The sequence below is a fragment of the Ananas comosus genome, linkage group 7 (assembly GCF_001540865.1).
Source record: "Ananas comosus cultivar F153 linkage group 7, ASM154086v1, whole genome shotgun sequence".
NCBI classification, from domain to species: Eukaryota; Viridiplantae; Streptophyta; class Magnoliopsida; order Poales; family Bromeliaceae; genus Ananas; species Ananas comosus.
In genome coordinates, this window is record NC_033627.1 from 12,979,120 (window position 1) to 13,006,691 (window position 27,572).

At 38.4% G+C, this 27,572-nt stretch overlaps 6 protein-coding genes across 12 annotated transcripts; 3 read left to right on the plus strand and 3 right to left on the minus strand.

Moving 5' to 3' along the window:
* Window positions 212-7,785, plus strand: LOC109713113 (MOB kinase activator-like 1A). The gene is made up of 7 exons (XM_020237079.1): window positions 212-396; window positions 5,276-5,324; window positions 5,698-5,806; window positions 6,346-6,439; window positions 6,687-6,820; window positions 6,893-7,056; window positions 7,493-7,785. Exons 1-7 carry the CDS (start codon window positions 374-376, stop codon window positions 7,565-7,567), a joined length of 648 nt encoding a protein of 215 aa, XP_020092668.1. The 5' UTR covers window positions 212-373; the 3' UTR covers window positions 7,568-7,785.
* Window positions 8,285-11,829, minus strand: LOC109713048. Of its 6 annotated transcripts, none has more exons than XM_020236995.1 (5): window positions 11,606-11,829; window positions 10,483-10,655; window positions 10,289-10,393; window positions 9,811-9,888; window positions 8,285-9,485 (listed from the first exon to the last, which is right to left on the minus strand). In XM_020236995.1, exons 1-5 carry the CDS (start codon window positions 11,608-11,610, stop codon window positions 8,845-8,847), a joined length of 1,002 nt encoding a protein of 333 aa, XP_020092584.1. In that variant the 5' UTR covers window positions 11,611-11,829; the 3' UTR covers window positions 8,285-8,844. The 6 variants fall into 6 exon arrangements, with proteins under 6 accessions (XP_020092584.1, XP_020092583.1, XP_020092585.1 ...); XM_020236994.1 differs by having other exon boundaries at window positions 10,483-10,717; window positions 11,574-11,829; XM_020236996.1 differs by having other exon boundaries at window positions 8,285-9,476; window positions 10,483-10,717; window positions 11,606-11,828.
* Window positions 12,758-16,672, plus strand: LOC109712819 (multiple organellar RNA editing factor 2, chloroplastic-like). Its single transcript, XM_020236586.1, has 4 exons — window positions 12,758-13,332; window positions 13,842-13,939; window positions 14,081-14,146; window positions 16,102-16,672. The coding sequence occupies exons 1-4, from the start codon at window positions 12,890-12,892 to the stop codon at window positions 16,242-16,244; spliced, it is 750 nt and encodes a 249-aa protein (XP_020092175.1). The 5' UTR covers window positions 12,758-12,889; the 3' UTR covers window positions 16,245-16,672.
* Window positions 16,767-19,997, minus strand: LOC109712817 (protein LOW PSII ACCUMULATION 3, chloroplastic). Its single transcript, XM_020236585.1, has 9 exons — window positions 19,881-19,997; window positions 19,577-19,765; window positions 18,711-18,758; window positions 18,594-18,633; window positions 18,360-18,460; window positions 18,019-18,211; window positions 17,825-17,923; window positions 17,423-17,540; window positions 16,767-17,109 (listed from the first exon to the last, which is right to left on the minus strand). Exons 1-9 carry the CDS (start codon window positions 19,938-19,940, stop codon window positions 16,983-16,985), a joined length of 975 nt encoding a protein of 324 aa, XP_020092174.1. The 5' UTR covers window positions 19,941-19,997; the 3' UTR covers window positions 16,767-16,982.
* Window positions 21,132-23,985, plus strand: LOC109713169 (protein C2-DOMAIN ABA-RELATED 5-like). Of its 2 annotated transcripts, XM_020237156.1 has the most exons (3): window positions 21,135-21,332; window positions 21,839-21,934; window positions 23,583-23,985. In XM_020237156.1, exons 1-3 carry the CDS (start codon window positions 21,222-21,224, stop codon window positions 23,868-23,870), a joined length of 495 nt encoding a protein of 164 aa, XP_020092745.1. In that variant the 5' UTR covers window positions 21,135-21,221; the 3' UTR covers window positions 23,871-23,985. The 2 variants fall into 2 exon arrangements, with proteins under 2 accessions (XP_020092746.1, XP_020092745.1); XM_020237157.1 differs by lacking the exon at window positions 21,839-21,934 and having other exon boundaries at window positions 21,132-21,332.
* Window positions 24,041-27,296, minus strand: LOC109713167 (elongation factor 1-gamma 2-like). Its single transcript, XM_020237155.1, has 8 exons — window positions 27,159-27,296; window positions 26,987-27,029; window positions 25,977-26,126; window positions 25,816-25,876; window positions 25,678-25,730; window positions 25,499-25,600; window positions 24,891-25,407; window positions 24,041-24,637 (listed from the first exon to the last, which is right to left on the minus strand). Exons 2-8 carry the CDS (start codon window positions 26,993-26,995, stop codon window positions 24,258-24,260), a joined length of 1,272 nt encoding a protein of 423 aa, XP_020092744.1. The 5' UTR covers window positions 26,996-27,029; window positions 27,159-27,296; the 3' UTR covers window positions 24,041-24,257.

Sequence of the window (27,572 nt, forward strand, 5' to 3'; positions counted from 1 at the left end):
TATTATTATTTTTTAATTATTATAAAATAAAAAAAATTAGCAAATCGTAAGTATTCTTAAATGAGGAGGTAAAAAATTACAGCCTCTTTTTACTTAAATGAGGAACTAAAAGAGCAAGTACTATGATTTCGCGGATGTCGATGCAGGGACTGACTTTACGTTGTACCAAAAACATATATTTATTAGTTTTTATTAATTTAATTGGGTTGGATGATTGGATCAAAAGTGGAATTTAATTCCGAGTCTGCGTCCGCGAAGCTGTAGAGAGAGAGCGAGAGAGCGAGAGAGAGAGAGAGAGAGAGAGTGAGTGTGTGTGTGTGTGTGTGAGCGAACGCAGCGTCGAAGCCGCGAAGCAACCCCACACCCATCCGCGATGAGCCTCTTCGGTCTCGGAAGGTACGATGCCCTAATCTCTCTCTCTCTCTCTCTCTCTCTATTGCGGATTCCCCCGATCGGATCAAAAAATCTCGTGAATCCTCGCTATCTCTTCTTCGATTTCGATCCCTTTCTCGTTCGATCCTCCGTTTTTGATCTGATCTGTTTGCTCGAAAACGCCATAATCTTATGTATTTGTTTGTTAGCTAATCACCTAAGATCCGCTCAAAACCGAGCTGTTGTTGATCGGATATTAGGTCAAATGGTGTGATTTTGTGAGTCGGAGTGTGTGATTGTGCATTACGAGTGTTGGTATGAGAAATTGATGCTGGATCGCGAAATATGTGAAAACGTATTGCTTCAGAGTTGGTGTTTAACTAGTAAGATCTTGTTTAAGTAACAGATTCAGTTCACGGCGATGAACTGGAAGTGTGGGAATTGTAGATGTTTACGTAACAAGATCTTGTTCAACTACTCCATCTGTTCTTCGATATCTTAGGTGTTTTTTAGCTAATAATATAAAAGATCCACTCGAAAATGAGTTGCTGATTGGCCATTTGGTTAAAATGATGCGGTTTGCGAGCCATAGTGTATGTGATTTACTGCAATTTCATGTACCAGAAGTGGGGTATTAAAAATGAGGCTGAATCTACACGAAATATTTGATGTTTGTCCTCTGAATTAAATGTTTCGGTAACACAATCTTGTTTAAGTAGCAGATCTAGTGTGCCGGTGTCTCAGAATGAAGGACAGTTTAATAGTATGGAGAGTTGTTAAGAAAAGTTTCAGCCATTGAGTAGAGGTAGATATGGTTACTTTTATTTTCAACACCTGACTATGTTTGTCAAGAGTAGTGCTAGTGGTACAACCCTACATGGGTTATATATCCTACAACTGTTATATCCAAAGGCTGGGATTAATTTGTTTTAGAAAAAAGAAATATATGATGAGTTCGCTCCCTTTTTTTTCTCCCTCACACTTTCCCTCTTTCTTTCTTCTATACCTTCACATTTTTCCTCTACCTCCCTCTGTGCCCTGCGAGCGAGAGAGGAGAGTGCGAGCGAGAGAGAGGCGAGGGCGCGAGTACGAGAGAACGAGCTGTGCTTTCCGAAAACAGAGAGCGAGATACAGAGAAACTGGATTCTACCACTGTGCCCTCACACTTTCCCTTTTTGTTGCCTATGTGCCCTGCGAGAGAGAGAGAGGAGAGCGCAAGCTAGAGAGAGGCGAGGGCGCAAGAGAGAGAGAGCTGTGCTTTCCGAAAACAGAGAGCGAGAGACAGAGAAACTGGATTCTACCAGCTTTGATGCTTAGTCCTATCTACGCGAGAGAAAGCAGATAGGGCACACCTATATACCTCCCTCCTCTAAATGTCCATTTTTATAGGGTAGACTTTAGTTTTACAATTATGGTTTAGAATGGGACAGTTTTAGAGGGGCCCGGTACATCTGTCGTTTTGAAGGGCACCCATATACATCCCTCCTCTAAATGTCTACTTTTATAGGGTAGGTTTTACTTTTGCAATTATGATTTATAAAGGGATAGTTTTAGAGTGGCCCGGTACATCAGTCGTTTTGAAGGGCACGCCCATATACCTCCCTCTTTTAAATGTCCATTTTTATAGGGTAGGCTTTACTTTTGTAATTATGGCTTAGAATGGGACTGTTTTAGAGGGGCTCGGTACATTTGTCGTTTTGAAGGACACCCATATACCTCCCTCCTCTAAATGTCCACATTTATACGGTAGGCTTTACTTTAGCAATTATGGTTTCTTATGGGACAGTTTTAGAGGGGCCCGGTACATCTGTCGTGTTGAAGGGCACAACCATATACTTTCCTCCTCTAAGTGTCCACTTTTATAGGGTAGGTTTTGCTTTTGCAATTTTGGCTTAGAATGGGACAGCTTTAGAGGGGTCCGGTACATCTGTCGTGTTGAAAGACACAGCCATATACTTTCCTCTAAGTGTTCACTTTTATAGGGTAGGCTTTGCTTTTGCAATTTTGGCTTAGAATGGGACAACTTTAGAGGGGTCCGATACATTTGTCATGTTGAAGGGCACAGCTATATACTTCTCTAAGTATCCACTTTTATAGGGTAGGCTTTGCTTTTGCAATTTTGGCTTAAAATGAGACATCTTTAGTGGGGTTCGGTACATCTGTCGTGTTAAAGGGCACACCCATATACCAAACACCAATAAATCCATTGTATAAAAAAGAAGCTCCAGTTATAGCTTAACTGAGGTGCATCTATTATGCTTTAGGGCACACCCATATATCTAGTAGTGGCGCTTTGGCTGTACCCAACTGTTGTACAGGTGTTCCAAGATACATTTATACCTGTACAATTTATTAGTTTAAGTGTTCATCATATAGGTCGATTCAAATCTAGTGTACGTACTTCCAAAGTCAGCAATCTGAAATTAAATCAGAAAGCACACCGGAACAGTTATAGAGGCCGTAGGTACATCTGTAGTGTTAAATGGCACTACCGTCATAACGTTACAACAGATGTATCTTGGAACACCTGTACAACAGTTGGGTACAGCCAAAGCGCCATTACAGATGTTACCTGCGACCTCTATAACTGTTCCGGTGTGCTTTCTGATTTAATTTCAGATTGCTGACTTTGGAAGTACGTAAAGTAAATTTGAATCGACCTATATGATGAACACTTAAACTAATGCATTGTACATGTATAAATATATCTTGGAACACCTGTACAACAGTTGGGTACAGCCAAAGCGCCACTACTAGATATCCGCATAATAGATGCACCTCAGTTAAGCTATAGCTGGAGCTGCTTTTTTATACGATGGACTTATCGGTGTCTGATATATGGGTGTGCTCTTTAACACGACAGATGTACCAGGCCTCACTAAAGATGTCCTATTTTAAGCCAAAATTGCAAAAGTAAAGCCTACCCCATAAAAATAGACACTTAGAGGAGGAAAGTATATGGCTGTGCCCTTCAACACGACAGATGTACCGGGCCCCTCTAAAGTTGTTCCATTCTAAGCCAAAATTGCAAAAGCAAAGCCTATCCTATAAAAGTGGATACTTAGAGCAGAGAAGTATATGGCTTTGCCCTTCAACACGACAGATGTACCGGGCCCCTCTAAAGCTCTCCCATTCTAAGCCAAAATTGCAAAAGCAAAGCCTACCCTATAAAAGTGGATACTTAGAGGAGGGAAGTATATGGTTGTGCCCTTCAACACGACAGATGTACCGGGCCCCTCTAAAACTGTCCCATAAGAAACCATAATTGCTAAAGTAAAGCCTACCCTATAGATGTGGACATTTAGAGGAAGGAGGTATATGGGTGTGTCCTTCAAAACGACAGATGTACCGGGCCCCTCTAAAACTGTCCCATTCTAAGCCACAATTACAAAAGTAAAGCCTACCCTATAAAAATAGACATTTAAAGGAGGGAGGTATATGGGTGTTCCCTTCAAAACAACTGATGTACCGGGCCACTCTAAAACTGTCCCAAGCCATAATTGCAAAAGTAAAGCCTACCCTATAAAAGTAGACATTTAGAGGAGGGAGGTATATGGGTGTGCCCTTCAAAATGACAGATGTACCGGACCCCTCTAAACTGTCCCATTCTAAACCATAATTGCAAAACTAAAGCCTACCCTATAAAAGTGGACATTTAGAGGAGGGAGGTATATGGGTGTGCCCTATCCGCTCTCTCTCTCGCGGATAGGGCTAAGCATCAAAGCTGGTAGAATCCAGTTTCTCTGTCTCTCGCTCTCTCTCTGGTTTCGGAAAGCACAACTCTCTCTCTCTCTCGCCCTCGCCTCTCTCTAGCTTGCGCTCTCCTCTCTCTCTCTCTCGCTCGCAGGGCACAGAAGCAACAAAGAGGTGTGAGGGCACAGTGGTAGAATCCAGTTTCTCTGTCTCTCGCTCTCTCTCTGTTTTCGGAAAGCACATCTCACTCTCTCGACCTCTCTCGCGCCATCGCCTCTCTCTCGCTCGCAGGGCACAGAGGGAGGTAGAGGGAAAATGTGAAGGTACAGAAGAAAGAAAAAGAGGAAGTGTGAGGGAGAAAAAAAGGGGAGTGAACTTATCATTTTTTTTTTTTTTTCTAAAATAAATTAATCTCAGCCTTTGGATATAAAAGTTGTAGGATATACAACCCATGTAGGGTTGTACCACTAGCACTACTCGTTTGTCAAAGGGTAAACGCATGTATCTTCCCTGTGCTCTTCTGATATTGCAACTTAGTCCTTGGATTTTTTATTTTAATGTTAAAGTCCTTGCACTTTCAGCCGTGATTCTAGAAAATTCCATGTTTTTCCCATAAATAGTTTACCCATCAAGTAAGATGACTCTCATTTCATTGGTGCATTGACATAGGGTTAAAAAGGTCGCTTTATAGGAAAATTCGTCTTTTCTTTAGTATCTTGGGATGGTTGTAATATATGAGAAAATCCAGGGACTAAAGTGTTCAAATGAAACTCAAGGAACGATGTTGCAATATCAGGATACTACAGGGACTATCAATACAATTTATCCTTTGTGAAATTACCAGAGAGTTGGTGGACAAATTGGCATGTGATTCCAGAGGATTATACAACCTATTGCTGTTGGTAGTCAGATTTTTTACGTGTCAAATAGATCCTCACAAAGTTAATTGAGAGAAGATATAGATGAGAACAATGTGACTTTTCTTGCTAAAGTTAAATCCTTTACGGCTTGTCTTTGTCCCCTTTTATCTTGTTGAGTGGGTATGTGCTCAACCTTATTTTGCTGAAACTGTAAATCTTGTTGTATGTAGTTAATTAGGTTGGATCAACAACTGTGCTTTGAAGTTACTTACCCGTAACTTAGTTAAACTTTATTTTTTTTTCCTCTTTTGTTTTTCGAAGCAGTTTTAAATTGCTTTGATTTATTTCAGGAATCAAAAGACATTTCGACCAAAGAAGAGTGCTCCATCCGGTAGCAAGGTAGATTTCCTAATTGCATTAGCAGTATTTATTTGAACTTTTTCTCATACAACCATTATAAGTAACAATATCATACTCTACACTCTACAGTCTTTTTCTTTTCCAACTGCTGATATGGCATAGTTTACAATCTCATTTCTGGGGTTCAATGCATTATCTTTGATGGACATGCCAGAGCCATTTTGAATACGTTATTGCATTTTATTTTCTGCTGATTTTACTTTCATTAGACAAGTTTAGTCTACTCTTATTACTTCACATGCTGAAAGTTTTCTTGTTGAGGTACTGGTAATATATGAATGGATGAAAAAACAGAAACATGGCATGCCTTTACTAGTGCATATTTCATACTGTTTATCTTTCTTAACTGCAGGGTGCACAGCTCCGTAAGCACATTGATGCCACTCTGGGTAGTGGAAATCTCAGGGAAGCAGTAAGGCTTCCCCCTGGCGAGGATATTAATGAGTGGCTCGCTGTCAATAGTAATATGCTGTCTCCTACTCTTCTTTTTAATTCGGTGTTCCTTACCACCTGTAACATTTATGTTGCAGTCGTTTTTGTTTCAAGGTTACGTGATGTTTACTTCCGAACTTCAAATGTTAATTGCAAATTACTTGCTGAAGTTTGACCTTGATTTCAATTTTGCCCTTTTAGTTTAGTTGTAACAATTCAGTCTTTTTGTTTTGCATGATACTTATTCTATGTTATCACCTAAAAAGGGGTTCCGCTCAGCTTTATAGTTGGACTTTGCTTTGCTGAATTTGAAGCTCCAAGGATGAACAGAAGTTGCAGCGAAACTTCAAAGATCAAATTGTTTAAAATAGGCGAACCTGAAATCAAATCAAAGTTTAGGGACTAAATTGTAATAATTATGAAATTGAAATCTGGACTAAACTAACAGGAACTAAATTTGTAACCCATAATTAGTATGTTCATTCTATTCCTAATTAATATTGTTTACATTATTCAAACCCTGAAATCTGGTCCTGCTGCTAGATTCTAATGGAGCTTTTGCTTTCAGCTGTTGATTTCTTCAATCAGGTTAATCTGCTGTATGGAACTCTCGCAGAATTCTGTACACCCGAGAGCTGTCCTACAATGACTGCAGGGCCTAAGTATGTCTAACAGTATGCTTATATGATGCACTCTTTAATGTTCTAAAGTTGTTAGAGAATTTAGCAGAGCAACAGTGCTTTTTATATGCTTTATCATCAACATCTCAATACAATCCGCTAAACTTTAGGACCTATTAGGCCCAGCTATAGGGTGTCCGATAAAGTGCTGCTTGAGTTGTGCGGTTCGGAGAAGCACTCCCAATTAAAGAAAATGTGCTAATATTAAAAGAATGTGGATTTTGTGCAGGTACGAATATAGGTGGGCAGATGGTGTACAAATAAAGAAACCGATCGAAGTTTCTGCACCAAAATATGTCGAGTATCTGATGGACTGGATTGAAGTTCAGCTTGATGATGAATCCATATTTCCTCAGAAACTTGGTAAACTTCAATTCTAAATGTCCTTACCTATCTTTCAAAGATATTTACTCATCCAACTCGTGTTTTTCTTAGGAACACCATTTCCCCCAAATTTTAAAGAAGTTGTTAAGACGATATTCAAACGTCTGTTCCGCGTTTATGCCCACATATACCACTCGCATTTCCAGAAGATTGTCAATCTCAAGGAAGAGGCGCATCTTAACACCTGCTTCAAGCATTTCATTCTTTTTACATGCGTAAGTTATTTTTCTTCTTTACATTGCTTATTTTAACTCTTTAAATCATCAATTACTAAATTGTGAGCAACCCTGAGCAACCTTCGGAGATGAGTGAAATGTTTGCATTAGTCCTCCTGGTGAATACTTTCCAAATTACTTTGTATACCCTAACACAATCTCATGTCATGTGTACAAAATATTTAGTCACATTGTTCAATGATGACCACCGGATTCGTCGGCTTGGTAGGAATACTACCAAAATTTGGCTTCGAGGTTTAAATCAGGCTTTGGTTTATGGAAATTAGTTTTCAACTGTTTAGGATATATTTCCTTCCCTTCTTTTCATGATAAGGTCCGGTACCACTGTTATATGCATTTAACATAAGCAGAAGCGTGACCGCACAATAATCGACGTTTTCGCATGGCTAATGTTTATCGTGTGATTGTGATGCAGGAGTTCGGTTTGATCGACAAGAAGGAACTCGCGCCGCTACAGGAGCTTATAGAGTCCATCATAGTTCCTTATTAAGAGTAAACTTGTATATCTGCGGACTAAAATGCCTACTGTTTATCGCTAATTCTTGGAACAATGTGTGATGTGCGATCTACTCCGATATTTATTAACTGTGTTAGTGTGTCGAACTAATTGGTAATGCTGGTGCCGTTGCAGCGATGCAAAAGAGGTGAAGCGGTAGTTTCAATACATTTTAAATCAACTTCTAATATCCGTTTTAACCTCTTCGTAAATTGCATATTGTAGGGACTCCTGAGACACCTGTTGTGTGTGAATTTCATTTTTCTTATTCTTTTTTTCTCTTAAAAATAAAAAACCCCTGTGCGTGCATCAAAATTACTTAAGCTTGAAAAAAAAAACGAGAAGTACAATACTTTTGCAGACAAATTGGCGGAAGCTACAGCTTTCGTCTTTAAATTAGGAGGAAAATAATAATGAGAGATTCCTCTCCAAGATGCCGGGGCTAATATCATCATATTTCGTTATTTATCATATATCACTATTAATAACACTCTTCCTAACATACGACGATATAGGGGTAAAAACATATCGACTATTTAGCCATTCACCAGTAAAATTAAAATATGTAATTACAACCAAGCAGTTAGTTTGTTAAGAACTTATGTTTGATATTCAATACTTCAAATTTAAAATCTAGTTACTTCATATTTCTTGCTTTGTCATTTGTCACAAAAAATAAACGAACTAAATAGTATGCTACATTTCCCAAAAAAAGAAAAAAGCAATTGCAAGCCATTTACGTATAAACCAGGACAAACTAGACAAACGGCAAGCCGGAAAACTATACAAGTATTGAAATACACCGCAAAGTGGAGCAAGATGAAGAATTAACAACAACACCTGACGAGGAAAGCCAGTAAAAATACCAAAAAAAAGAAAAAAAAATTTGTGATCTAACTCTCCTGAAACCCAACAAAAGTACGGGCAAAAATGTATGAAGACCCCAGTAACAATACAGCATTTTATCATTGTTATATTTTTCATCTGCGCCGCATTAGCTTCTATTTGTTTTGATTTGATTAGTTTAAGTCGGCTGAATTGGGGACTCCATTAAAATTAGCTACCTCATTAAAGCTAAAAACCACGACGCGGGCATAGCCATTGAATTCAACAGAACTGGCGTTACAATTCCCGGAATCCCCGATTCAACCGACAGAAATAACTCGAGTCCAAACGAGCAGAAGTAGAGGGAGTGTCGATTAACGAAGAAGGTTAAGTTATCTTTTTCAGAATGACCAATAGCTGAGGGGGGTGTCTCCATACATGTTTACCTACAATATGTTCGGTACTTGTGATTCGAGTCTCAACTGCAGCTCTTTCATCTTTGACCACAGCTCCACCTTCTGCTCCTTGTAGCTCTGAAGCAAGAAATCTTTCCCTTCAATCACTTCCTTGAGCTCTCCAACTTCTTTCCTCAGGATCTCTGTGTTGGCCCCATCCCCTTTCCTCCTCTCCGCAGCGACGCACCGCAATTCGGCATGATCATCCACACTATCGGTGTAAAATCCGTTTACCCGCCCATTTACAGCCACACGATGGTCGGCGATGACTTTCCTCAACTGTTGGATCTCCCTCTCGGAATCGAACAAGTCCCGGTTAGCAGAATCGAGTTGTGCCTGCAGATTGGCCGATTCTGAAACCTGAATGCGGAGAGAAGTTTGGAGGTCCGTGATTTGGGCTTGCATTTCCATAATCATCTCGTCGCGCCTCTTTAGCTGTTGTCTTAGTTTATGTATTACTTCTCTTTTGGCATAAATATCGGATGATCCAGATTCTGAGGCATGGGGCGATGATGCCCACATCACGCCGCCGTTCTCGTTGTTCGATTCTGATCCCGTGAACTTTACGAGTGGAAGGGAGGGATCGGCTTCTTTTGATATTGCCCTAGTATCCACTCCGCCTCCTGCAAGCTCTGTTATCAACATATTGACCAGCAAAGCGGTGGGGAGTTTAAATTTTAAAATTTCAAACATGTTGCATCAGTGACACTGAATAATAATACATATGTATGAAAAAAGAACAAATATGTCCTTGAATATCTTGTATAGTCATCTAGGTCTTTAATTATTGTATCTGACAAAATTTGATTTTAACCTAACAAAGGAAAATTATAGACACTTGATTTAACAATAACAGCCAAGATCAGCTCACGAGTACTGAGGAAAAGGAAATCAACTTAGCTGTTAAAATTCCAAACTTGATAATAAATAACCTGAATATAATAGTTATAAGCCTACCTACAAAGCTTAGAGGAAAATAAGTAGCGCCCAGCTGATCCAAACACTTCAGACAAACTTCTCCAATTTGCTTAATATCTGTACCCTCAATTTCATAATGTAAACAGCAATTACATATATGAAGTTTTCCACTGCATCAATAAGCAGTCTTCGCTTACAAAAGCCTAGCAGATGTGCTTTTGCATTTCCACCCAAATCACAAGTAATCACAGACCTAAACATGCAATTTCGAATTCATATATGAGCTTTTAACTAGCATTTACCATGAGGCTTTAATGATAGCTGCGAGAGGGTTGCTTTACCTAAAAGGGGACGCAGAACATCTTGTCCATAAAACTATTCCTCAACCGTCAACAATGCCTCACGGCAAATGTACTAAATGAATCTCTTTGTAAATATGAAAAACTGAAAAGTATGCAACGATATTTTTTTCAGAAACCATCAAACTATCATCCTAAAGTATGTTCAGACAAAATACCGGAAAGACAATAGTAGCAGCTGTCCTCTTCGAGGTTAAAGCGATTGAGATTTGAATGCAGTCTGCATTTTCTTGATCTTCTTGTAGATGGGCTTTTTCCATTTCCTGGGAGTTAGAGGCCAACTTCTAGAAGTTTTGAAGATGAGATCAATGTAGAATAGCTCAATAGAAAGTTAGAAAAAAAAAATCATAACCTTTAATGGTATTATCTTGCCGCTTTCTCTCAAAGGCCTGCTTCAGCTTGCACCCGAGCCTGATAGTAAGCATGCTCAGAAGTGCACCTCCTGCAACAAGAACCCAATTTGGTCCGTGCCCTTGAATATTGTTCAGCTTCCCAGTTCTTTGTATAGCCCCATTTGTCTTAGATCTCATGTTAAGAGCAAACAAAGCGTTGTTGAAGAGAAAACAATAGACTGATTGGAGCTTGACCTAGACAAGTATCCATATATAACAGGATAAGAACCTAGTTTTGATGACTAGTGAAAAACAAGAACTAAGATATCAAGCATCTAACAAATATACCTGCTTTCATATATTGCAAAGATAGTGAATTAATCATCAAGCAAGACGGAAATGCGCAACAAGAAAAATTATCGCTTGCATCTGGTGTTCCAGTGAAGCACACCATTTGAATATTGACTTGTTTATCCGACATGTTATACGCATGTCATACCGAAAATTTCAACCACCTATGATAGCCTTTCTGGCTAAATTCTTCGAGGGCAAACATATATTCTTCGGTTAAGTTCATCGAGATTAAAATGCTTCCGTTAAGCCCCTAGATTTAGGTTCCATTCACCAGATTGACTTGATTGCATACAAAGTAATTACTTGGTAAATACTCAACATAACAGACCAAATCAAAGAATATACATCATTTCACGCATTGAGTCGCCAATCCGGCAGTGCACTTATAAAAGTTCCATTTCCATAGTCTTATAGCCCAAATTTTCCAATACTCCCTAATATTGTTTTTTTACCTGCATCTGAGGCATTACTAGACACACAGTCACTAAATTATCCTACCAAGTAGTTAATTGAAGTGAAAAATCTACGAAAAAAGAAAATCCTAAACATTTACAAACAATTCCTATATTTTCTCTTCTAATGATCAAAATAACGACTCACCCCAGATTCTCTCGTCGTTTATGAATCTCCTACCATTCTCAACAGTTGATCAGAAGCATTAAATACATCAGAAAAGCAATTTCTCATAACCAATCCAATCAATCCACAATCGAATAAGAGGAAATCAGAAATAGAGATCCAAATTTGGAAAACTAACAAAGATTCGGCGAATGAGAACTCGATATCAACCTCATTCAACTCCGAAATCGGCGCCGACGCGTCTCGTCTTCGATCTCTCAACCCTATATCGCTCCGATTCGAGAGTACGAGGGAGGGGGCGATCGAAAATGGCGGCGTTCGCGGGGTGTGTGTGTGTATACGGAGATATTCGGAGAGGGAGGAGAGGGGAAGGGAACGAAGCGGTCGTGTATTAGAGGGGAGAGGAGCGAGAAAAAGTGCGTCGCCACCGCGCGGCTGCGGAAACGCGGCTTCTTAAAAAAGCGCTTCGCGTCGCGGTGCTGTGCCCCCGTGCGGACCGTGCGGACGCTCGCATACAATGCTTCAGCGGATGATCACTTTTTTTTTTTTTTTTTGTCGGGAGAAATCGCGGCCGTCCATTGAATTTTGCACCACGGATTATTATTATTTTTCCATATTAGTCCCTGAAACCATTCAATATTGCGTATTAGTTCCTCAACACTTTCTCTTTTAGAAAAATATTTGTAAAATGGAGAGAAGAGTAGAATAAAATAGAAAAATATTTGAAAAAGGGAAAATAAATTGGGGAGAAACAAAAATATTGGAAATCGGCCAAATTATTAGTATCTAATCTGGATGGAATTTATAAGGAGACCGTGGGTTCGAGTCTTAAGAGATTCTTTTGCTTGAATTTTGTAGGTACAGATTACAGAAACTGAACCACAATAGATAGGACTGGTACTATTTTTTGAGAGATAGGTAGCACGCTACCCGCTTCGTTTATTTCATTTAGAAATAAACAAGCTAGAAATGTGAATCAACTAGGATTTGAACTTGGGTCTCGGGTACCAACCACTAAGCCCTTTGCCACTTGGACTGGTACTATTATTATTCATAAACTCTAAATTTATATTTATTTATTTTTTTTAACAATTTTAACTACTCAACAAAGTTTGATAGAATAATTGTATTTCCATGGAGAATGATTCTAAAAGAGTAATGAAAAAAATAGCAATTACAATGGGGTTAATGCTTAATATGAAAATTGTAAGGGCTAAATATGCCAAAAAAGAGGATCTTATATTGGGCCGTCTCATTTTTAATCTTAGCCCGGCCCAATAAGTTTCTCCTAACAATATACATTAAACCAACGGTGGAGGATCAGCTAAATTCATAAACCCCCCTGCTTTAAGATTCGTTTTCGGGACTCGATCGATCACTCTACGCGATTTATTGCGCCTCTCCAAAAACCCTCGTCCTCTCCACTCTTCGATCATCTCCTTCTCCGTGCGACGCTAGGGTTTTCATCTCCTCGCTGTGTGTAGTGTAGCTCCCATGGCGATCGCCTCCACGGTCCGATCCCTCCTCTCCTCCCCCTCGCGCTCCCCCTTCCTCTTCGTCCTCTCCAATCGCTTCTCCTCCTCTTCCTCGTCCGCGTCCTCGTCCGTCGCCGGGCTCTTCCGCTTCCGCGCGTCGCCCATCGCCGCGCCGCACCCGGGGCTCGCCCTCCGCCTCACCGCGGCGCGGCTCGTCCCGGTGCGCTTCGCCGTTCGCCGGCCTGGCGGCGACGCTTACTCGCCCCTGAAATCCGGCGGCGGCGGCGGCGGCGGCGGAGGGTCGGGGTTCAGCGATCGGCCCCCGACGGAGATGGCGCCGCTGTTCCCCGGGTGCGACTACGAGCACTGGCTCATCGTCATGGACAAGCCCGGGGGCGAGGGCGCCACCAAGCAGCAGATGATCGATTGCTACGTCCAAACCCTAGCCAAAGTCCTCGGAAGGTATCATCTCTGTTTTCTTCTTATTCAATAGCTGATTCCATTTCTGAGTAACATATTTTTCTGACAAAAATGTATGAAGACCCCCTCTGCTATTGACCATTTCGAAATAAGTTCCTTTACTTTTCTTGATTTGTTCTCCCTTAGCCCCTTTTTTTTTTTTGAATTTGAGTTATTCTAGCCGTCTTTGTATGTTTAGAAGTAATTCAGATCATTAGATTTGACGAAATTTTATTAATTTGAAAAAAAATATGACAAAATCCCTAATTTGTTTGACTAAAATCACTTGATTCCATGAAGAAATCGGAAGTTACGAGGGTGTCAATCCAATTAAATAAAGTTGAGGGGGGCCATTTTGAAATGCCTGTAGTTGAAATGGTCTCTCCGGTTTTCCATACATTTTTACCTTCTTTATTTTTCGTAATTTAGATTGCTGAATAATTTTTTTTTCCATCTTAGTACTGTTTTGATAAATTTGTTTCCTTTTGCCTTCTCTTATCGGAAAAATTCAGTGAGGAGGAAGCTAAGAAGAAGATATATAATGTATCTTGCGAGCGCTACTTTGGCTTCGGATGTGAGATTGATGAGGAGACATCAAACAAACTTGAAGGTTCCTTTTGTAGATTTTAAATGTTTTAGCTAGTTTCTATCTATAATATTGTAGATTTTTGTGATAAATTTTTATTAGATAGTTTTTTAGGAATTAGTTGGTGTTTTTGTGGTATGTCGACTGATCATTTTGCTGTTACAGGTCTTCCTGGTGTTCTCTTTGTGCTTCCGGATTCCTATGTTGATGCAGAGTACAAGGACTATGGAGGTGCGATTTTTTTAATCTGGAGTTTATGATTATTTGTTCATTTTCTTGTATCTAAATCTTTATTGCTTTGAATTCTTAGTGCCAATTTATTTTTCTGATTGTCTTTAGGTAGATATGACTAGCTCTTATCTGAATAGGTCTAAGCCTTGCACATTGTTCAGTCCATCTTGGCAAAGCGGGCGAGCTTATATGTCTTGCTTTGAATGCTAATGGACTAATATTGACATCTCCATTACCGGTTCTGCACTTCATTCAATGAAGCTGTAGATGAGTTAAACTGAGACATAATAAATATCGAAAACATAAGACCATCACTTGAATTTAATCAAAATCTCCTTTCAGAAAGTTCTAAGCTTTACACATTGTTCAGTCCATCTTGGCAAAGCGGACGAGCTTATATGTCTTGCTTTGAATGCTAATGGACTAATATTGACATCTCCATTACCGGTTCTGCACTTCATTCAATGAAGCTGTAGATGAGTTAAACTGAGACATAATAAATATCGAAAACATAAGACCATCACTTAAATTTGATCAAAATCTCTCCTTTCAGAAAGTTCTAAGCTTTACACATTGTTCAGTCCATCTTGGCAAAGCGGACGAGCTTATATGTCTTGCTTTGAATGCTAATGGACTAATATTGACATCTCCATTACCGGTTCTGCACTTCATTCAATGAAGCTGTAGATGAGTTAAACTGAGACATAATAAATATCGAAAACATAAGACCATCACTTAAATTTGATCAAAATCTCTCCTTTCAGAAAGTTCTAAGCTTTACACATTGTTCAGTCCATCTTGGCAAAGCGGACGAGCTTATATGTCTTGCTTTGAATGCTAATGGACTAATATTGACATCTCCATTACCGGTTCTGCACTTCATTCAATGAAGCTGTAGATGAGTTAAACTGAGACATAATAAATATCGAAAACATAAGACCGTCACTTGAATTTGATCAAAATCTCCTTTCAGAAAGTATAATGTTTACCAAAGAGAGAAATATCTCTGCTCACCATTGAATAACCATGACCACCCTAAGTAATTGCATAGTCCTAGCAAAAGCTCAGTCGGACCCCAGATAGATGCGGGATGCAGACAACTCTTGCACCATGAGAAATTGATTCTTACAACAAAATAAACTCTAATCTAACTTTAGGCTGCATCAGAAACCAAAAGAGGAAAGTGACTAAGGGGAAAAGGTGTGAGGAAAGGGAGGAATATTGAGCTATCGCTGCTCTAGCTGCTGCAATGCGTAAAACGGTATATAACAAAATTCGCTTTGCTACATGCTAGCCTGCTAGTTCTTTGTTTTTGTAATTTGTAAGGTAAGAGTAGGACTAATTTTTCTACCGTTCTACTAAAAGGAGTACTTTTGTAAATGTCGTTTCATTTGTTTTTCTTTTGGGTTAAAAGTGTGAGTAGTGCCTGAACATTGCAGGAGTAGTGATCTGGTCTCTCAAACATACGGAGTCCTAGTTGCATTTTCTATCCAAAATTCGTAATGTTTAAACGGTGCCCAACTTGTCGTATGGAGTGATCTTTTTATCCCACATTTGTCCAAAATGAATTGCCAGATAATTTAGGGATAGAATCATAAGATGGTATCAATTACATTTATAGGAGTTGGCATCGAGAAATTTTGATGGAGAGTGCATCCAGGGATGATTAGTATGAACTAGACCTAAACTTAATGCCCAAATTTGACTCACTAGACCTAATCACAACTCAATTATGGACTATTGCCTGCACTCCTTTCGGAAACAATAAAAAAACTCGATTACAGGCTGCATTTACTTCCATTTGATTTGTGTAGTAACTAATCTAATTAAATTGTACTGTGTCGAAGAACTAAATTGTTTTGAAACAACCATTTGTGTTTTCTGACTTTGTAGCCAAATTACTTCAAGTGCTCATAATTATTGGGCCATTTGTTATATTTTTCTGTTTCATGCAGCGGAGTTGTTTGTAAACGGTGAGGTTGTTCAAAGACCTCTGGAGAGGCAAAGGAGGATCGACAGTGTGCTGCAGAGATCTCAAGAAAGGACCAGACACAATGACCGGACTCGTTACGTGCGACGGAGGGAGAACCAGCGGTGAGCAAGAAATCACTGCCTGGGACTGGTGTGGCACATCATCCATGCATCATCTTCCTCACTTCAGTGCCCACTGTCCAATTCTTGGTCTAAAATTAGAGTGAGTTGGACGGTCAGATTGAAAGTATGAGATGGCATCGACGGCTGGATGGGGGGGGGCGATGTGCGAGCCGACGTGGTGCGCCAGTTGCAGTTAAATGTTCAGGCTTTTATACATTCCATCGGTAACTTATGCAGCTAGGTCTTATTTTCCCTTCACATCTAATTGCCTACGCTAATATCCTAATTTTGATGGACTCTCTCGGATTCGTTGTGTTATCACTTCAACAAAAAAAAACTTGTGCTCTTAGCTGTCTTTGTTCAGACATATATATGGGCAGTTCTTATATATAATTCGATCATCCGGATTGTGATCGGTTGTCTTTTACTCCATGATTACTCTCTTGTATTGTTAAAAGAGCGGTTTTTAGCGGTGCATTTTAACCAATTGTGCTGTACCGAAATCGACAAATCTGAACACCAGAAGAACCAAATAACAGTTGTGAGATATATAAGGGGATTTTTTTCTTTTTTGTTTTTCAAATATAGAAGCTCCAAATAAAAATACATGATGAGTTTAAACCCTATACAGTGTGACCAAATTTTGTTGATTTATAAATACTTGTATCAACATTAAATGCAAAACAAGAACACCATAGAAACTCCCTTGGAACTTGTTGGCAACTTGTTGGGGGAGAGGAGGCTAAGCAGATGGAAGAATCTTGAGGGCAACCTCCTTCAGTGAGGGCATTTCTTCTTGCTGATGCAAACAAACATATCTGCCACCTCTTCTTGCTTTTCTCATCACCTTCCAAGGGCCAGGATAAGACCTGCAAATCAAATATGATATAATCATATATGGTTAAATGGATTGATGAATGGATAATTTACTCACAAAGGGGGAGGAAAAAAAAAAAAAAAAGAAACATTACTCTCAGACTCTGCATAATCAAGGAGACACCTAAAACACCCATGAGAGATACATATACCCTCATTGACAAAAAGGTGTATATTTTCCTCATTTCTCAACACTCATTAACAGGTGGTGTTCAATGAGTTTTAGAAATTTTAAAGACCCCAGCTAACTACAATGTGAGGAACTTCAAAGAATCAAATTTTGAGTTGAAAAATGAAGATTAGTACCTGAAAAGTGTTCCTCCATTTCGCCCTTTGAAGTTGTGAACGTAATACACCGTCTCCAACTTGGGAAGGAAGGTCTTCGAAAGCGCGCCCAATTTCGGGTAGAAGAAAGGCGGATAATCTTTTAATTTACTTCACTAAAGAATCAACAAATTAAGATAATAGAAACCTCACCACTACTTAGTGCAGTTGTTTTCATTCAGCGCATATTCTTATTCGAGGTTTTAGATTCTTGGAAAAATAATATCTTATCCCTGAAGAACTTCGAATGACTCACCAACTTAAATGATAATGGTCCTTTTCATCTGCGCTTTCATGGGTATACATACATGAAAATTGAGAATTCACATGGTAGTTAAGATGTAAATAGTGCAGTAATGCATGTGTGCAAAGAGAAAAGGATACATCCACTTCTTATCCTATCAAGCTCTCCATTGAATATAATCAGCTTTCGATTAGTATTCGCAACTGCTTCTTTGTAAAGCTCTTCCACCACAAGCATCTCTACATTTGATTAAAAAAAAAAAAAATCCTATAAATTTACTTAAAATTGAATGAATGATTAGAATGCTCGGCATAAAATCAGTGCAAAACACTACCATTAACATTGAAATATGGATAAGCAACCAGAAATATTTCGTCTTCGGGCTTCACGCGATCCGCCATTCTGATCTTCGTTACGAAACCGAAATCTTCGAATAAGGATGGCTTCGTCAGATAATCTAGCTTTAGTGATGATCCTCCGAAGGCCGATTGGCGGGCGAAATCAACCTCATTCGCCTCTGGAAAGAACTACCATATGTGGAAAGAGAACATTAAGAAGAAGTAACTAAATCATCTACCAAAGAATATAACAACTTATAAATGTCTAGTGCAGAATCATCCTATGAAATCAAAAAACAAAAAACAAAAAAAGATCTGTCAAATTCCGAGGACCTACTATTCGAGTTCGTGTAGCTTTCTCTGGAGCGACGAAGCGATCGCAGAATCCTCGGATTAGAAGCATGCACTCTGTCATCTCAATCCCTCCTTCACCATCACCTAATGCCGATATCCGCGGCGATTCGTGAATTCAAATTCGCCCGAAACAAAAGGAGAAATTTGAGTTCATGAGGCATCTGATGATAGAACTGTGATGTTACAAGGAAAAAGAGAGTGAGAACTTTGAACTAACCTGGAACAGATTCTAGACCTGCAGTGGGGAACTCAATTTCCTGTATCAGTATTTGATACCATCAAAATTTTGACTTAAAAGGATTCATAAGATAAGTTTAGCATATTTCTGACTCACCAACAACTGCTTCCCATCCTTTAATGCTAACTCGGTTGCTTCTTTCGCCTGCGATTACTAAAACTACTCGAATTAGTCGATCATTTGCCGAAATCTAAAACTTTACTTTTGATACGAAAGTACTCAAAATTACGAAATCTAAAACTTTACTTTTGATACGAAAGTACTCAAAATTACGAAATTTAAAAGACCATATTGATCAAACACTCAACCAAATTAATTGAAAATATATAAATAGCACTTGATCAAAGGTCTTAGGACTACTTAAGAGAACCACAAGATATGAAAGGTTCAAAGTGTAAACAAGCTCTCTCAAAATATTTGTTGTGCTTCTCCTATGATCAACAACTTAAGCTGAGATAGAAAAATTCTGCACATTATAATACACAGAAAAACACTCTAATTCATATCAAATATGAGACTAATATTCTAAACATAACTAGTTTGATTCTGATCAAATTAGTATAAATATTACATCAAGTTACAAAATAATCCAAATTAAGTTTGAGGACCACTTTGCTATCACCTATAATTATGGGGGTTTTTTTATTCTTTTTTGACAATGCTACCTGCATATCGCATTTGGGAATTGGGATGTACATCTTATACCTTTAAATCTAAAAATTTAATTATTTTAATATCAAAAATTTGAAAAAAGTTTAAATTCTAAAATAGAGAGCGTAAGATGTACACCTTTTTTTTAGATATACCCCTATCATTTTTCTTTTTTTTTTTTAAAAAAAAAGTCATAGAAATAGTCAAGACCTAAATTGATTTCCTTTGTTCTACCTTTACCACATTAAAAGTCAAAAATACATATATATAACCAAATTACACAGAAATAACAAAGAATGAGTTAAAAATACCTGCTCAAGGAGCTCAGAGTAATCAGTGGGGAAGCTCACATCAAACTCACTGTGTGTGCCCTGGTCTCCAGAAACTCTAATTTCCTTTAATTTTTGCTTTGTTTGGAGATGATTATTTGAGACTCCCCTGTACTGGGGAAAAGTGTGGGGTGTGCAAATGGGTGGGAATTGGATTCTCCATTCTGAAACCTGGCTTGGGTATTTAATTTTTATTCACTTATTAAATTACTCAGGTGAGAGAAATGCTTTTCTATTATTATTGGTGTGTGATGAAAATGTTAAATTTTGAGGAATTGGTTTTCACCTGTTTCCTGAGTAGTAGGGATGTAGAGAGAGAAGCAAATGGTATTGTTATCCTCATCATGCTATGTGAGAGAGAGAGAGAGAGAGATTATTATGTTCTTTCATTTGTGGTAGTTGAAGTGTGCTGTGCTGTACTACCTTGGATGGGGAAATTGTTGGCTGGACCTGGTCCTCCACATCAGCTGTGAGCCATATAATAATTTATTCTTGGATGTGTCCCTATTTTCAATCTTATCCATTGAATACATTTAAGAAAAAAAAAAAAAAAAAAAAGGTAAACTTCAAATATCATTCGCATGGTTTTATACTTTTTCACTTTAGTATTTTATAGTTTAAAATATATCAATTTAGTACTCTATGATTTTATTTTTTTCTTTTCGTTGGCCCATCTGTTATTTTTTTTAAAAATCATATATAAAAAATTTCAGATACTCTACCTATATTTTATCGAATATTCACTTTAGTACTCCTTAGTTTTAACTTTGTCACTGATTTAACGAAAAATATTAGTGGGGAGATAACAGAAAGAAAAAAATAAAATCACATGGCACGAAAGTGATACACTTTAAACCACATGATACTAAAATGAGAAAATATGAAACCATAGGTAACAGTTATATTATATAAGATAGATTTTGAACTAATTATATTGTGCGGGATAAGATGGAGAAAAATCCAATGAGAAAACTAATGTTATAAGAAAGTATTTCTTTTTCCGTACTTTTACGCAATGTGAAAATATTTGTGATTAGATATTACAAATTTTACGTGGAATGATATTTGAAGTAATACCAACCAATATTTATCCTCTTTTTGTGATCTTGTTACCAAGCTAATATCTTTTACTCCTAATGATAGTGAAATATAAACTCGTGATCTATAATCCACGCAGGTCTATATACAATTTTTTCGGATTGATATTGTAAAAGAAATATGAATAATTTCGTTCAACTAATGTTTTTTACTTCTCGATTAACAAAAACTTGAATTCAGTTCAATTTTAGGTAAATATAATTTCTATTTCTATTTTTGAAAAATTGACAATCTCTTCTCAAAAAGTGAATCAAATCAAACCCTAACCCTAACATTTCTACATAGTTTCCAAAATAGGAAAGTGCGATTTGGTCCACAAAGGACACGGTCAACTCCTATTGTTTTGGTCCCTTAATTAAACCCATTTCCCCCTGAAAAAACGGAAACAACGTATAAAAGAGGAGGAGATTACATAGAACTAGGAAGGGAACGTAAAACAACGTCCCTTTTATTCCTTTTATTAATTCATCCATTTTTTTAAATTTAAATTTTGAATTTGAATTTTGAATCAAAATAAAATAAAAAGAAAATGGAGAGTCTCTTGGGGCTTATCAAAGTCCGTGTGGTGCGAGGGGTGAACCTCGCGTACCGCGATGCGAGGGGGAGCGACCCCTACGTTGTCCTCAGGATGGGCAATCAGGTAATTTCACATCTACTTTTTCTCTTTTTTATTTTTTATTCCTATTTTTATTTTTATGTTTATGGTGAAATTTGAATTGGGATTTGCAATTTGATGAATTCAAGCTAATTCTTCTTTTTTTTTTAAACCAGGTGGAGATTGTTTATTGTTTGTATATTACATGATTGGATGTGATAGATAGATTTTTTTTTTTTTTTTTTTTATCGTCATCATTGTTAGTTAGCTTGTGATACAGTTTGTCGAAAAATAAAAAATGTTATCTTTCCTACTTACTTCAAATAGAAAAAAAAAAAGAAAAGAAAATGCTATTGCAATTTTTTATTTTTGATTAGCCGATAAGTTAAACAGTTGTATAGATTACAAACAATCCGTCATCTTACTAAACACGCTTATTACATAAATGCAAACTGCAAAAACACCATCTGGGGCCTAAATTTTTCCATTATTTTTCCATCAAAAATATCCTGATACAATTTCTTTCTTTCTTTCTTTTAATTATGGGACAGAAATTAAAGACAAGTGTGAAAAAGAAGAGTGTTAATCCAGTGTGGCAAGAAGATCTCACACTGTCCATTTCGGATCCTTCTATACCAATCAGGCTTGTAAGTGAGCAGTCTCTTTTTTTAAAAGGCTAAATTACAGAAACCCCCCCTGTAATAACCCGCTTTTTCACTTTCCCCCCCTGACATTTAAAAACCTACACTTTGCCCCCTTATAAAATGAAAAATGTTCACAGGGGGGTTACGGTGTGTAAAATGACCATTTTGCCCCTCGCCATTGTTGTCTTCTTCCTGAGCTTCCGCAGCAGCCCTTTTGATCCGCCGCTATTTCCACCTCAATCGGCCATGATTCCTCTCCAATTTCTTCTCCACCTGCTCCCCTTCGCCTACACCGTCGCCGCCCATCGATTTCGGCGACAGTAGGGAGGATACTAAGATGGGTGTTGATGGAGAGGTAGGTAAGGACAACGAGGGCAAAGGCGAAGCGACGGAGGAGGACGAAGGGGATGTGGGCGAGGGAGAAGCAGTGGAGGATGGCGAGGCGGCGAGGCGGCGAAGCGGCGAGCCGGAGGGAGCGAAGCATCAGAGAAGAGGCAGAGGGGTATTTTCGGTATAAAAAAATATTTTTTAACAGAATCCCTAACGGAACCCTAACGGTGGGGGTAAAGTGCACATTTTTCATTTTACAAGGGGGCAAAGTGTAGGTTTTTAAATGTCAGGGGAGGAAAGTGAAAAAGCGGGTTATTACAGGGGGGTTTTCTGTAATTTAGCCTTTTTAAAAATTTTTATTTGTATTGAAACTCTTATTAGAGGGCATTTGGTTCCTCAAAAAACTCTGGAAAACTATTTTTTTTGAAAAAAAATAGTAATTTCAAAGCAACATATCATTTCTCTAGAGCTTTGATCAAAATATTAGTTTTTCATAAAATTCAAAAAAAAGTTTTCCCAAAACTAAAAAAGGATTCTTCTTCCATAATATGTAAGTGTTAACGCAACTCCGAGAAAAGCGTCTTTTTTTTTTTTTCCTCCAAAAGTAACGGTATGCAAGAAATTTGAGTTTCTGAAGGTCTCACCACACACCACACACCACACACACACACACACACACACATATATATATATATATATATATATATATATATATATATATATAAGAGTTTGGCTACTATACCATCGATAATACCAAGTCCTTGGTACTATTGAGTTTTCTACCGTTAAATCTATCCTTTGATCATTTCCATCCGTTAAATTATACTATTAAACCAACCACCCACTCAACCCTAGAAGATCACTATCAATTAATCGGGGATCACTATCATTCTAACCGCACATTCTTTCATCCAATGGCCGAAAACTCAATAATACCAAGGGCTTTGTACTATCGATAGTATAGTAGCATAATTCTATATAGAATAGAATTATGCTACTATACTATCGATAGTGCTAACCGCTTGGCGCTATCGAGTTTTCGGCCGTTAGATAAAGGATGTGCAGTTAAAATAATAATGATCTCATAAGGTTGAGTGGGTGGTTAGTTGAATAATATAATTTAACGGATAAAAATGATCAAATGATACACCTAACGGTAGAAAATTTAATAATACGAAAAGTTTGATATTATCGATAGTATAATAGCCATGGCTACTATGCTATTAGGAGCACAGCAATTTTTGTGCTCCTAACTTTGAATACTGCATAAATACTAAAGTTAAAAGAGATGATCACACGAAAGTGAAACGAACGCGCGCAGGAGGTTTACGACAAGGACACGTTCAGCAAGGACGACGACATGGGGGACGCGGACCTGGACGTGCAGCCGTTCGTGCAGGTGGCGAAGATGGACCTGGCAGACATCCCGAGCGGGACGGTGGTGCGGACGGTGCGGCCGTGCAAGCAGAACTGCCTGGCCGACGAGAGCCACATTGTGTGGAAGAACGGCCGGCTGGTGCAGGACACCATCCTCAGGCTCAGGAATGTCGAGAGTGGCGAGGTCCAGCTGCAGCTGCAGTGGGTTAACATCCCAGGTGTTGCCCTCTAGGCCCCTTTTCCCACAAAGCACTTTGAAAGGAAACAAACTACTAATAGCATCCATATGGATGATATATTTTTGTATTCCGTGTTTTGTTCCTCAAATTTGAAATATTTTAAATTAATTTGAATTACTTACCATTAACTTAATAGAAGACCTAAATAATTACCTAAATGAAATTAAATTAACCACCATTATTATAAACTCTCAAAGTTGCAAAACTTTGGTAACTAATGTTATCTAATATGAGCACCACGTTAACCCTATAATAACAAGTGCGAATAATGAGACAACTAACTAAAGACTTTTTAGATAAGAGTCCAATATCAATCAAAATGAGACCGCAGAGAGGTACAACGGTTACGGCGAGTTTCGAGCTTCAAAATTGATTCTTTCTCACTTGAAGCACTTGGCGTCCAACAAGGCCTCGCCCTCGAACGGCTCCTGATCCTCGATCATGGCATTGACCCGCTCCTTCTGCGCCTCGTCGCTTATGTCCACCTTGCTCCACTCGTACAGCTCCGTGTCGTAGCACTCGTCGAGCACGAACTGAGGGATCTCCGTCCCGCGGAACAGCCACAGCCCCTTCACCTTGTAGGGCGGCTCGGACCCGATCACGAGCATCTTGCCGAAAGCGTACTTGCGAGCCAGGTCCATTCGCTGCAGGAACCCGCTCACCTTGTTTAAAGTGACAAAGGAAACGGTGTTCTCGTCGTTGTATTTGTAGTCGCAGAACCATAAAGAGTATCCCTCAGGGTCGTACATGTCCCAGAAACCTGAAAAGAAAAACGGAAAGATACATAACCCAAAGACAATGGACAAGTAACAAGATCAGTGGCAAAAATTTGTGGAATTCGGAGATCATCTTAAATGATTACAAGAATACTACAGTGGAATTGGAGAAGTAAGTAAGTTGCATTATTAATCAGAAAAAGAGTTCCTTGTTTCCCATCAAAACAACTCAGTTTTGCAGTTGGAAAGCATAAATTACAAGAATGAGAAAAACTAGGATGAAGCACAAGATGTTACCTTTAATGGCAACCTCACGAAAGTTGGTTTTTGTGTTCGAGTACAGCCGCTTCCACTCATCCAATATCATCTTACTAGGGGGCAGCAGATCGAGCGGATTCTTCGGTTTGGGCTTAGGCGCCTCCTCTTCCTCCTCTACAGTCTCCTGTACTTTGGGCTTTGGTGCTGCTTCTTTCTTAGGTTCCTTCTTCGCCTCCTTCGGCTTAGCTGGCTCCTTAGGCTGCTGAGACGGTTTCTTCTGCGACTGAACAGGTGGGACCGTCTCCGCCTGCTTAACATCGTCCAATACCTTGGCGAAGTTCGGTTGGTTGACCAAAGTCCAAAAGTACCTCTCAACATGAGGGAATTCCGAAGTGAAACTCTTGGTCAGGATTCTAGCAAAACCGAAGTATAGGTTGCATGTCATTATGATGTCAGCGAGAGTCACGGAATGCCCAACAAGGTAAGTGTTCGAGGCGAGATGGGTGTTTAGGGCATTTAGTGCCCTCTTCAAAGAGGATATAGCAAATTCCTCAGCCTATACAACGTAAAAGCACTTGGTTACTAACTTACCACAGCAAATAATTTAAAAAAGAGACTAATAAACGAGTTTAGAGAATTGAACCTACTGAAGGAACATAGGGAGCAAAGCCAAGCCTCGGAATAAGCCACCTTCCAATATTTGCATCAATTTCCATCGATGAAAAGTCAATCCATTGCTCAATACGAGCCTACACAACCATTCACCGATTCGCAATAATAAGGCATAAAGCCGGAATGCTTATAATCTACTCAGCACAATACTTACATATTCAATTAGGGAAGAACCATAAAGAGGGCTGTCGTCCTTCAAGCGAGCGACTACAGAAGAAAATTCATATATCATAGAGTCAAAACCAAATTAAAATTTACTAAAAGATATTGCTAGTAGAAGATCCTTCGGTACCATAGCGTGCTATCGCATTACTCTCAAAAATGGCACCATCAGGTGTCTCCAATACAGGAACCTGCAACAACATCAAAACAGTTTATCATTATATTTCTACAAGATGTTTACAAATCGACACATTCGCATAAACATAGAGACACCAGCTAAACATCATATACCTTCCCAATAGGGTTCATCTTCAGAAACTCTGGAGTTTTATTCGAAACACCCATTTCAAAGTTTTTTGCTAGCTCAATCTTGACCCCATTGTACTCGGCAGCAATAAGCGCCTTGAACCCATTTTTGTTTGTATTCCCAGCATGCAAAACCTATAATGACGGATACCGATTTGTAACAGAAATCAACTTTATATTAAAATGACAAGTAGACAATATGTAAGCACAGAAGAAGGCTTGGGTTAAATACAGCGACAAAGGGCACAGAAAAGTAGATTCTTTTTGCAAACTCTCCTTTAAATATAACTATATCAACGTGTAAATACAATTAAAATAAGTTATGTATCATAAACATCTTTCGATATTAATCATTTGACTGCAGGAACTAAGCATTCTAGCTAATTAACTTATCCCAAAGTCCTTTAACCAATGCCTCAAAACGTTCAAATCTTTGAATCTTTGAATAGAACCAAACCAAATCAGAAACTACAGTTCAATTCACATCAGTTAGTAAGGTTATGTAGCTCAATTACGTTACCGAAATCCAAAAATGGAATTACAGAAAATGACAATATCATTTCGTTCTGCTTTGCCCACAAAACCAACCAAGCCAACTCGGTAGATAACAAGCATTTATTTACATCAAAGAATTAAACCATCTATACCGAAATAGCACAGATACCAACCACAAACCTCTCATAAACAAAATTGAGATGCGTCAAGGACTATCCCAGAAGATCCAAAAACTAAACTATATAAGAGTTCTTAATGTGAAAAGGATAACATCATGGACCGAATAAAATTTAAAAAACCGAGAATTGAAGCACATAGACACACGAATCCGGAACTCGAATGCAAACCACTGATTCAAATTCGAATTTTAAATATAATCCTAATTATTTCATTTCTACATCGAATCCAAAACCCTAAACCCTTAATCTAACTAGTCCAACTACGACGAACGAGCAAAATAAATGCAATAAAAGAGAAACAGCAATCATTCATGAACTCACCAGCGCCATGGAATCGACGATATCCTTCCCCGTGACCTCAGATCTACATAAAACACATAAAAAATCAGAAAAAAAGGGGAAAAAAGGAACTTGAAATAGTAAATACCAAAAACCTAGAAAATCGAGGGTTTTAAACACGAAATTGAGATCGGTTTCTTGGATCGGAGATCACCTTCGACGATGAATTAAGGGGACGGCGCCGAGGAACCTTCCACAGATTAGCGGCGAGGGAAATGGGAACGGTGCGATGCTCTCCGCTTCTTCGCTTGTGTATTATATAGGGGAAAAAACAGTTTTTTTTTTTTTTTTTTTTTTTTTTTTTTTTTTTTTTTTTTTTTTTTTTTTTTTTTTTTTAGGACTAATGCTTTAACTTTCGTGAACGGGTAATTTGCATCATTGCCCCTAAACTTTTTTTTTTCCCCTGAGTTTTAATTTAAATCATTATGTTTTCACCTTTTAATTACTAAGGTAACGTAGTTGACACAAAATAGCCGATAGTTTAAATATATATTCTGTACGTTTTCATTTTTTCATTATTAAGATGGTGCTTGGTTCCCCTCAACCCCATTTTGATTGTTTTGGTATA

Coding starts and splice junctions, on each gene's coding strand:
- LOC109712817 (XM_020236585.1), bottom strand. CDS start 19,940: ATGATGAGGATAACAATACCATTTGCTTCTCTCTCTACATCCCTACTA. Junction 18,634..18,710: donor AGGATGGGAAGCAGTTGTTG/GTGAGTCAGAAA, acceptor ATACTGATACAG/GAAATTGAGTTCCCCACTGC. Junction 17,924..18,018: donor TCCATATTTCAATGTTAATG/GTAGTGTTTTGC, acceptor AATCAAATGTAG/AGATGCTTGTGGTGGAAGAG.
- LOC109713048 (XM_020236995.1), bottom strand. Junction 10,394..10,482: donor GCAAGATAATACCATTAAAG/GTTATGATTTTT, acceptor TCTAACTCCCAG/GAAATGGAAAAAGCCCATCT. Junction 9,889..10,288: donor CTGCTACTATTGTCTTTCCG/GTATTTTGTCTG, acceptor TTGAGGGTACAG/ATATTAAGCAAATTGGAGAA.
- LOC109712819 (XM_020236586.1), top strand. CDS start 12,890: ATGGCGATCGCCTCCACGGTCCGATCCCTCCTCTCCTCCCCCTCGCGC. Junction 13,333..13,841: donor CTAGCCAAAGTCCTCGGAAG/GTATCATCTCTG, acceptor GGAAAAATTCAG/TGAGGAGGAAGCTAAGAAGA. Junction 14,147..16,101: donor AGAGTACAAGGACTATGGAG/GTGCGATTTTTT, acceptor TGTTTCATGCAG/CGGAGTTGTTTGTAAACGGT.
- LOC109713169 (XM_020237156.1), top strand. CDS start 21,222: ATGGAGAGTCTCTTGGGGCTTATCAAAGTCCGTGTGGTGCGAGGGGTG. Junction 21,333..21,838: donor TCCTCAGGATGGGCAATCAG/GTAATTTCACAT, acceptor ATTATGGGACAG/AAATTAAAGACAAGTGTGAA. Junction 21,935..23,582: donor CTTCTATACCAATCAGGCTT/GTAAGTGAGCAG, acceptor GAACGCGCGCAG/GAGGTTTACGACAAGGACAC.
- LOC109713167 (XM_020237155.1), bottom strand. Junction 25,601..25,677: donor GTTCTTCCCTAATTGAATAT/GTAAGTATTGTG, acceptor ATGGTTGTGTAG/GCTCGTATTGAGCAATGGAT. Junction 25,408..25,498: donor TTGCTCCCTATGTTCCTTCA/GTAGGTTCAATT, acceptor TACGTTGTATAG/GCTGAGGAATTTGCTATATC.
- LOC109713113 (XM_020237079.1), top strand. CDS start 374: ATGAGCCTCTTCGGTCTCGGAAG. Junction 5,325..5,697: donor GTGCTCCATCCGGTAGCAAG/GTAGATTTCCTA, acceptor TCTTAACTGCAG/GGTGCACAGCTCCGTAAGCA. Junction 5,807..6,345: donor TGAGTGGCTCGCTGTCAATA/GTAATATGCTGT, acceptor TTTTGCTTTCAG/CTGTTGATTTCTTCAATCAG.